Here is a 10,603-nt window from a genome sequence, read left to right as displayed (position 1 = left end):
ATGACCGGGGTGGGCCACACGAGCCCTGCTTTGTCACCTTGTCAGAAGTCTGAGCTTGCTCTGCCCTCTTTTTTTTTTAAAGTTGTGGTACAACGCACATAGCGTAAAATTCACCTCTTTAGCCATTTTCAAGTGTGCCGCTCCGTGGTGTCAAGTAACGCACAGTGCTGTGCAGCCTCAACCACGTTCTGTCTCCAGAACTTTCTCATCACCCAGCTGGGGCTCTGTACCCACTAAGCAACGGCTACCCTCTCCCCCCAGGCCCTGGTAGCCATTAGGTCCTCTTTCTTTTGACATTCTTATTCTTTTTTTTTTTTTTTTTTTTTTTTTTTTTTTTTTTTTTTTTTTTTTTTTTTTTTTTTTTTTTTTTTTTTTTTTTTTTTTTTTTTTTTTTTTTTTTTTTTTTTTTTTTTTTTTTTTTTTTTTTTTTTTTTTTTTTTTTTTTTTTTTTTTTTTTTTTTTTTTTTTTTTTTTTTTTTTTTTTTGCTGCCTTGGGTCTTCATTGCTGTGCGCAGGCTTTCTCTAGCCGCGGGGAGCAGGGAGCAGGGGCCACTCTTCTCTGCGGTGCGCGGGCTTCTCACTGCGGTGGCCTCTCCTGTTGTGGAACACGGGCTTCAGTAGTTGTGGCTCATGGGCTCAGTCGTTGTGGCTTGTGGTCTCCAGAGTGCAGGCTCAGTGGTTGTGGCGCACGGGCTTAGTGGCTCCGCGGCATGTGGGATCCTCCCGGACTAGGGCTCGAACCCGTGTCCCCTACCGTGGCAGGCGGATTCTCAACCATTGCACCACCAGGGAAGCCCTGACATTCTTATTCTAATTCAGTAAAATTGGGTATGGAAATTTTATGCAGTACAGTTGTTAAAGCGTCGGGTTTTGTTGAGAAGAAAGAAGCTTTTGGTTTTCTGTAATCACCAATCCTTTTCCCCCCATACAGTGAAAGGTAATTTAATATTTTGACTTCTCAAAATGTCTAAGTGTTACCTGAAAACTGGGTTAACCTCTTGGTGGGTGTCGAGCCAAAAGACACAGCCAGGCCAAAGATCAGGAGAAGGAAGGATGCATTACCTGCGTCAAGTAAGGAGAACATGGGAACTTTCCCAAAGGCGTGCTTCCCCAGCAGTAAGACTGGGGAGGTTTTAAGCTAAGGGTACATGCGTGTTCGTGAAGGGGCCCGAGCAGGGGAGAAGTCAGCATAGAATCAGGGCAGGGATCGACAGAGTCCAGGCTTCAGTTGACTGAAGCCACGGGGGTCACAGAAGGTCAGCATCTCCATCCCTGAGGTTCCCGTTGACCTGGTGGCTGAGCTTCAGGCTAGCCTTCACCATTGACTCAGAGCTGCCAGTCTTCACAACGGGTGTCTTATCTTTGCTGTTGTTGTTTCTCTTGCCTGATAACAGTCGTCCTTTTTTTTCCCTCGAGATCATTGGTTTCTGAGGCCTGTTCAAGGGCAAGCGCTGTGTCCAGGCTCAGATCGCAAAACGGCTCAGGCCAAACGTGGCTTCTCTTGTGTCAAGAAAGCCCCACCTGGTTCTCTCTCTGGGGGACCCCCCACCCTGTCTGCTTACAAAGTTATTATAGATGATTGGAAAAATATGGTACAATCTCTGCTTTATCGGCTCATGTATCATGCTCTTAGAGGCATTTCAATATATTCCTAATCTGTGACCTAAACATGAATTGAAAGATAATGACATGAAATAATTTTTGCCCTAACCGTTGTTAGTTTAACATAAGATGCCCATATTTTGTGTTTACTACAATGTTAACTGTAATATTTACTCCAGTGTTCACTGTAGCATAATTATGTTATAAACATATATTTTATGTTTTTATGCAAGTTAAAACATTTCTGTATAGCTTAAGCATTAGAAAAACATTTGCTTAAATATCGAGCATCTGCAATGGTAATTAAGTTAGAAATGAGCACATTTTCAACCTTTTATGTTTTGTTTGTATAAACAGTTCTAGAGCTAATAAACATTTCAGAATGCTGCTGACAGAATGTCAGAAATGAAGTTTTGAGATTTGAACTTTTGTTTAATTTAACATCTTAATATGATTATGAACTATTATAGCATATGAAGAATTCTTGACAGAGTACCCTGTAACTATTGAATATTTTGCTACCTGTAGACTTGAAGCAGAAATAAAGGAGGCGCAGCTGAAAGCAAAGGAAGAAATGATGCAGGGAATCCAGATCGTGAAAGAAATGGCTCAGCAAGAGCTTTCCTCTCAAAAAGCTGTGTACGAAAGCAAAATAAAAGTCCTGGAAGCAGAACTGGTAAGAGGCAGAACTGTTTTCTTTCTCTGCCGCTGCAGGGCCCCGGGGGAGCGTCAGAGGGGAGATCAAGGCTGCTGGGCGGGGGGGAGGAGAAGCAGACAGGCTCTGTCCCCCAGCCCTCGGGCAGCCCTGCCTCCCAGAAGCCCATCTGGAGGGCAGCGCTCTGAAAGGTTTGACTAGTGATGGCTATTTTCGGTTGGGTTAGTCAACCTGGATGGGGTGGAGAAGCATTGGGGCACCTTTTCTATCTGTGAGTCAATTTCCTGTGCACTGATTTTTACAAAGGGACTTTTGTACCATTTTGGTATCATTTTTGAAGAATTGCTCTATATCTTTGCCCTATTTATTTTTTATTATTGTATGTCAAAGAAAGAAGAATGTCAAAGAAAGAAGATACAGGAAATAAATAACCAAAAGGCTAATTACAAAATTGAGGAACTAGAAAAGGCAAAGCAGCGTTTTGAACAGGAAATATATGTCAACAAAAAGCGGTTAGAAATGGAGACTTTGGCTACGAAACAGGTAATTTCATTTTATAGCTAGTCTGAGCTATCTTGAGGAAAAGCTGGATTTTTCTTTTTTTTTTAAAGAGCTTATGGTCTCTTGATGGGCGATGGCCAAATCCAGGTCTGCAGGGGAGAAGGGGCTTCCTGCCTGAAAGCCTCTGTCCTCAGATGTGCTCACACAGATCTTTTCAAAGGGACAGAGCTGTTGTTTCCAGCGAGTTCCAGTCGAGTGTTCTCTTTCCCTGGTCCACAGCGACCCTGTGGTCAGTCACGCCGAACGATGTTAGGAGTGAGGTGATACTAGGGCGTGGTATATAGAAGGGGGGACGGCTCAGCTCCTGGACCGGTTACATCCCGGTGCCAGGGTGGAAGGAGCAGCGAGCAGGCCGTGTGCCTGCGTGAGTCCTCAGGGAACTACCTCAGCCTTGGGAGCTCAGGTGCTGACTTCCCTCATCTCTCTGAGCACAGAGGCATCTTTCAAGGGCAGCTCACGGTGGCTCTCCAGGTGCTGGACCAGCAGCCTCAGCATCGCCTGGAGACGTGCAGATCTCGGTCCATCCAGAACTGCCGAATCACATCCCCTGGGGTGGGGCCGGAATCCCTTCTAACCAGCCCTGGAGGGGGGCCCTGAATCCCGAAGGGGGAGCCCCTGCTTTCGTCTCTGCTGCGACTTCCTACATCTTCAAGTTTTACTCTCAAACGGCAGTTTTCCTTCTTTCCTTCCTAAGTTTATGGTGGGGTTGGGGGTAGAGGAAGATACTCGCAGTAACCCCAGAGTACCAGTACTATAAAATGGTGAGAATACATATATTAGCCGATTCCAGAGCACGGAGGGACTTAGTGAACCACCCAGGAGAGTTTTAAGAGAAGAACAGACGTGTTTAAATCTTGAAAACAATCATCATTAGTGGGCTGTTATAAGGCTTATTTGTATCAAGTGAGGTTTTTTTGTGTGTGTGTGGTACGCGGGCCTCTCACTGTTGTGGCCTCTCCCATTGCGGAGCACAGGCTCCGGACGCGCAGGCTCAGCGGCCATGGCTCACGGGCCCAGCCGCTCCGCGGCATGTGGAATCCTCCCAGACCGGGGCACGAACCCGCGTCCCCTGCATCGGCAGGTGGACTCCCAACCACTGCATCACCAGGGAAGCCCTCAAGTGAGGTTTTTAGGTGTATTTTTAATTCAACTTTTTAATTTAGTCAACAAACTCTTGAGTAGTTTTTTTCCTTTTTTTCTGAAGGTTTTTATGTTCCTATCAATGGGGAGAAAAAGATTAATCTATGTTATAAAAATTCCTAATGATTTTGTTGTGGGGAAAAAAATCATTTTATAAAGATACTTTATAAATCATTTTTTAAAAGCCTTTATGCTTAATAAAACACGTACTGTGAAATGAGAATTATGTAGTGCATTACCATCGTCAGTCTGGTTTTCTAATTTCTCTCTTTGCATGTTCTCGTGTACGGCTCCACATGAATGAATATCAATTAGGCTTTAGAAGACCACAGGATCCGCCATGCAAGAATTCTGGAAGCTTTAGAAACTGAGAAACAAAGGATTGCTAAGGAAGTACAAGTTCTACAGCAAAATCAGAGTAATAGGGATAAAACTTTCACAAGTGAGTATAGGACGATTGTAGCAGGTATTTTCTTAAGTTACGTATGTTATTTCATACAATTAGTAAAATGTTCATATTCTTTGTATATTCAAACATTTTTTTCTGGATGTTGCTGACTTCTCTGGATCTAGATAAATTTGTATGAATGATTATTTTTAGGATATTCACTTTTTAGAATATTTAGTTATATAAGCAAATAGTAAACAGAGTTCCAAGTATTATTTTAATGTGTATTATGCTTTTTAAAATGTCTTACTCTAATCCTTAATTCTTATTTTATAAGAATTATTAATCTGAGTTGTGCTTAATCATTGCATACTTCGTTTTCTTTCTCACTTGAAAGTTGTTATTTTTTTTGTACGTTTCTACATTCCTGCGTAGAGCACAGCATTTTTTTTCAAATATTTATATATTTATTTGGCCGCGCCTGTGCGATCTTAGTTCACGACCAGGGATCAAACCCAGGCCCCGGCAGTGAGAGCACAGTGTCCTAACCACTGGACTGCCAGGGAAGTCCCCAAACACAGGCTGTTTAATGTAAACTTTCTTTTTTTAATTATAGAAAGTTTCAAATAAACTATGAAAGCAGAGAGATTACTACAGTAAACTCTTCCATACTTATCATCCATCTTCAACAGTTACCCACACATGTTCAGTTTTGTTCCAGCCGTGCTCAATCCCCCTGCCCCCCTGGACTATTCTGAAGCCACTCCCAGACATCCTATCACCTGATCTGTAAATACTTCACTATGTATCTCCAAGTTAGATAAGAACTCTCTTTTCTCTCTTTCCCTGTCACTCTTTGAAGCATAACTCTGATATTATTATTACACCTAAAAATATTAATAATAATTTCTTAAACATTAAATATCTAGTCCCTATTCAAATTTTGTGGACTTTGTCATAATTTTTAAAATCTATTCGGTTTGTTTGAATCAGGATACAAATGTGGTCGTCCACACCCTGTGTTTGCTAGATGTGCCTTTTTTTTTTTTTGCAGTACACGGGCCTCTCACTGCTGTGGCCTCTCCCATTGTGGAGCACAGGCTCCGGACGCCACCAGGGAAGCCCTAGATGTGCCTTTTAAGTCTCTTTTAATCTGTCAGCTGGCTCTTCCTTCCTCTCTCTCTGTCCCCTTGTAATTCATGTATTGAAGAAGCCAGGTTCTCTACCTGTAGAGTTTCACAGATTCTGGGTTTGCTGACTGTATGTCCAGGCTGTTGCTTATGCCTCTACATACCCTGCAAAGAACCCGTCATCCAGGTTCGGTGTTTTAGCAACAATACTTGGTAGTTGTGCCGTATACTTTCCATAACTTCTGTTTTTAAATTACCTTGAAACAGTTACATCTGTTGTGAGAGATAAGAACATTGTATTAATACATGTTTTTATTCCTCTTAGGTCCTAAAACAGTACCATGCAATGAATACTTGATTTTTTTTATCCACATGAACAATGAATTTCACTCTTCCAAAGTAATGTTTTTAATGGAATGCTGGTTATAAGTTTGACTGAACAATATAGAAAATGTTTATGATAAAATCTTAAATTTGAATTAGGAACGTGGAATTGTGGACTGAAAGTGTTTTTATGTCCTAACATATCTCTGTTTCTGTCTTTATCTATTTTTTAAATTTCAGGCAAAATAAAAAAGAACTGTGGTTCTATTTAAGTTAAGGCTGTAGTATACTTTACCTAATACTTTAAATAAATTAGAAGTTAGGAAAAAAAGAAATTAGAAAAAAAAAATCTTTAAAAATATTAGAAGGAAAAGCAGCATCTTTGGCATTTCCTTGTTTACAAAACCCGTATCCTCTCTCTGTGAACTTCAGTTTTCTTCCATGCCTCCACAGGTGAAAGACCTCATTTTGTATGAAGAATATTTTATTTCACCAGTGAGGCTTGAAGAAAAGTTACTGAGTTATCACCTTCACCTTCTGTGATGTATCGTTAGAACTATTCGTTTGAAGTCAGTTTTTTTCAGGACGTGTTGTGCCTGGTGGCGTGTTAGTGCTCACATACGTGTTCTGAATCTTCTCCGTGTGCTCTCTGCTAGTTCAGCCCAGTTGGAGCTCCATGAAACTCTCCGTGATGATTCAGGAAGCCAATACCATCAGCAACAAGTTAAAAAAGAATTATGTTTTTGGCAGGTGAGTGATTATCTTATTTGTAAAGTAATTCGTTGTTTTAAACTAGTCACACTTCACGCTTCATGTGATTTTTTTCTGTTTTAGTTTCTCTAAGGACATGGTATCCTACATGCCTGTCCAGGAGCAAGCGGGTGTCATAATCCCCAGGGGCACTTCCAGATTCCCCTCTCAGAGCTCACTTTGGAGTGAAAAAGGCTTTCAGCAATTAACATACTCGTATATTTTATAAACAATAATTTTAGATGTTTTAGGAATTCACTAATTTTCTTTTGAGTTGAGAATTTATAAGTATTCCACATTTTAAAAGGAATATACAATATTAGAACTTTTCGGAAATTATTATATAAGAAGTTATTTTAATATAGTATATACTAGACACGATTATTAGTATAACAAAAATACTTAACTATGGAGAGATTTAATCAGTGGTCTGAATTTTTATGGGAGTCATTCTAATTCGGAAAACTCTAGGTTATGTATGTTTTAGGAGAAGCATTTTTTTTCTTTGGTTTTTCTTTCAGACATGTTGTATCAGATAAAGGAAGTAGTTCTGACACTTGTATTCAGGTTCGTAACCTGCAACTAGGGGTCTCAACTGTCTGGAGTCTGGAAAAGTTTGAGTCTAAGCTTGCGGCAATGAAAGAACTTTACGAGGTTTGGAATATTATTAAAATCTCTATAAACTTTTTGAAATAAAAATATTATATGTAAAAACTTACAGGATTCTGCCAGATTATAGCCTTAATGCTTGAATTGTGTAGTGGAAAAATGAAAATAAACTAGTTAACTCAATCTAGAAAAGAATAAACCTAAACCAAAGGAGAGTAAATGAAGGAATCATTAAAAATAAAAGGAATAGTTGACAAATTAGAATTAATAAACTCAGGCTTCGGCTCTTTGAAAAGAAGAACATGTGATTTTAGGAATGGACGTAGCATTTAAATAAAGATCTCAAGCATTTTAAGATTATTTTACATTTTTATGTAAATAAGTTTAATAAGTAAGCTAATAAGTTTAATAATTTTCTAGAAAGTAAAGATTTTTCTAGAAAAAGAGAAATTATGAAAGTTGATTTAATAGGTGACTAACCGAGCAAATAAATTGAAAAGTTTGTCAGTGAACTAGCCTGAAAAAAAAAAAAAAGATGCTGGGCTTCCCTGGTGGTGCAGTGGTTGAGGGTCCGCCTGCCGATGCAGGGAACACGGGTTCGTGCCCCGGTCCGGGAGGATCCCACGTGCCGCGGAGCGGCTGGGCCCTGAGCCATGGCCGCTGAGCCTGTGCGTCCGGAGCTTGTGCTCCGCAGCGGGAGAGGCCACAGCAGTGAGAGGCCCGTGTACCGCAAAAAAAAAAAAAAAATTAAAAAAAAAAAAAGATGCCGATCCCAGTCAATTTCATAGGTAAGCACTTTTGAACCTCCAAAAAACAGACAAATCCTGTTACATTTAAACTATTCTAGAACGTAGCAAAGAATAGAAGGTATCACAGTTACGATGCTAGAATAACTGATTACAATCAAAACAAACAAAACCCACAAAAACTGAAAAGATGATTCAAAAGAGAATTACAAACTAATCTTAATATGAACACAGCTATAAAAATCCTGAAAGAAATGTTAGTAAGTCAAACCCAAGGTTGTATTTAGAGAATACTTATACCATGATTAAGTAGGGTTAATTCCAGGAATGGAATGCAAGGTGTATTCACAATAGAAAATACAGAAAGGCTGAAGGGAATCATACAAAAGCACTGACAGTTTACCTCTAAATGATGGGTTTGCAGATGGTTAAAATTTTTTCTTTGTGTTATATGTATTAATAATTTCCAGATTTTCCACAATGAATGTGAATTGCTTGTGTAATTAAAAAAACAAAAAACTGTATTGAGGTCATTTGAGAATTCTTGCCTTGACATATACATTAAAATCTGATGGGTGAGTTACCTTACATTCCTACTTTCAACCGTTTGTTGCAATATTCTTTACTTATTTTTCCATTTAGTTATACTATTCTTGACTCAATCTCTATATTTATTTTGCTAGCACTTCAATTGGTATTGCTTTAAATATTTAAATTAAAATATAGATTATCATGATCAATATATTCAACCAGGAAGTGATTGAATCTTTTTTATTAGAAATAATTCATAATAATTTATTCCAAAGTTAATATTGACCAGGTATTGCTTTAAGCATTTTATAGTTATTGGTTAATGTATTCATTTCCAAAAATACTGATTCATTAAATTAATATTTTGTGTCAAAGCTAATTCAAATTTGTCTTTGTTTTTACCATCTTTACTGGAGTATAATTGCTTTACAATGGTGTGTTAGTTTCTGCTATATAACAAAGTGAATCAGCTATACATATACATATATCCCCATATCTCTTCCCTCTTGTGTCTCCCTCCCTCCCACCCTCCCTATCCCACCCCTCTAGGTGGTCACAAAGCACCAAGCTGATCTCCCTGTGCTATGTGGCTGCTTCCCACTAGCTATCGATTTTACATTTGGTAGTGTATATATGTCCATGCCACTGTCTCACTTTGTCCCAGTTTACCCTTCTCCTTCCCTGTGTCCTCAAGTCCATTCCCTAGTAGGTCTGCGTCTTTATTCCCGTCCTGCCCCTCGGTTCTTCATGACCATTTTTTTTTTTTTAAGATTCCATATATATGTGTTAGCATACGGTATTTTTTCTTTCTGACTTACTTTACTCTGTATGACAGACTCTAGGTCCATCCACCTCACGACAAATAACTCAATTTTGTTTCTTTTTGTGGCTGAGTAATATTCCATTGTATACATGTGCCACATCTTCTTTATCCATTCATCTGTCGATGGACACTTAGGTTGCTTCCATGTCCTGGCTATTGTAAATAGAGCTGCAGTGAACATTGTGGTACATTGACTGTTTTTGAATTATGGTTTTCTCAGGGTATATGCCCAGTAGTGGGATTGCTGGGTCATATGGTAGTTCTATTTTTAGCTTTTTACGGAACCTCCATACTGTTCTCCATAGTGGTTGTACCAATTTACATTCCCAGCAGCAGTGCAAGAGTTTTCCCTTCTCTCCACACCCTCTCCAGCATTTATTGTTTGTAGCCTTTTTGATGACGGCCATTCTGAGCGCTGTGATGTGACAGCTCACTGTAGCTTTGATTTGCATCTCTAATTATCGGCGATGTGGAGCGTCCTTCCTGTGTTTGCTGGCTGTCTGTGTGTCGTCTGTGGAGGAGTGTCTGTTCAGGTCCCCTTGACGTTGTCAGATTATTCTTTTCTTTTTCTCCTGAGGACGCTATCGTTTTTGTTTTCTCTATGTTTTCTAAATCACGTTTATTATTTCTGAATTATTTAATGATTTCTGTTGCTTTTTTTAGTAGATCTCTTTTAATATAATTCCTAGTGTCATGTGATTTTTAAAAATTTTATCAGAAATGCGATTTTTTTACCTTTAACATTATCTAGATAGTCTATAATTTTGCAGATTTTATAAATGTGACAAAGTAAACATTTTTCCCTTAGTTGCTAAACATTTTTAACCCATAATTACTAGAAACTATATATTTAATTTTCTTAGAGCCATTGTAGTAACAAGGGTGAAGATGTGTTTTGTGACCCTGAAGATGAATGGGAACCCGACATCACAGATGTTCCAGTGTCTTCATTTTCCAGAAGGAGGTGAGGACATTTGTGTTACTGGCTTTCCTCCTTCTCAAAAGAACTATCTGTTGTCGTGGTGGATATCTGGGAAGGAACCCAGTAGGTCACTGATCAAATTACAGCACTTAGGGCATTAGATCGTTTATATTCAGTTAGAATACGAAGAAACAGCCTCAGTATTTTGCCATATAAGTTTTAAGAGCAACTTAGACTGGCATAAACCTAATTTCCTATAAAGATGAACAGTGTTTATTACTTTACCCTTTCTCAAAAACCTGGCATATTCTATGATATTTTATTGTAAGTCACCGAGTTTGAAATGCCGTTAAGTTAGTATGAGCACCTCAGAACGCTAAATCGCGGTGACAAGGACCTCTGTACGTGACAAATGTTGCTTA

At 39.1% G+C, this 10,603-nt stretch overlaps 1 protein-coding gene across 1 annotated transcript in view; it reads left to right on the top strand.

The window, feature by feature from the left end:
- Window positions 1-10,603, top strand: part of KIF14 (kinesin family member 14) — a 51,954-nt gene that overhangs the window by 24,190 nt on the left and 17,161 nt on the right. Inside the window, exons 17-22 of the mRNA XM_024749670.1 lie at window positions 2,131-2,278; window positions 2,648-2,800; window positions 4,274-4,400; window positions 6,457-6,550; window positions 7,072-7,204; window positions 10,123-10,223. Of these exons, the coding sequence (XP_024605438.1) occupies window positions 2,131-2,278; window positions 2,648-2,800; window positions 4,274-4,400; window positions 6,457-6,550; window positions 7,072-7,204; window positions 10,123-10,223 (756 nt within the window). The remainder of the gene's footprint in view (window positions 1-2,130; window positions 2,279-2,647; window positions 2,801-4,273; window positions 4,401-6,456; window positions 6,551-7,071; window positions 7,205-10,122; window positions 10,224-10,603) is intronic.

Source organism: Neophocaena asiaeorientalis, unplaced genomic scaffold (genome assembly GCF_003031525.2).
Source record: "Neophocaena asiaeorientalis asiaeorientalis breed wild unplaced genomic scaffold, Neophocaena_asiaeorientalis_V1.1 scaffold44, whole genome shotgun sequence".
Lineage (NCBI taxonomy): Eukaryota > Metazoa > Chordata > Mammalia > Artiodactyla > Phocoenidae > Neophocaena > Neophocaena asiaeorientalis.
Note: the sequence above shows the minus strand (reverse complement) of the source record. Positions and strands in the feature narration are given on the sequence as shown.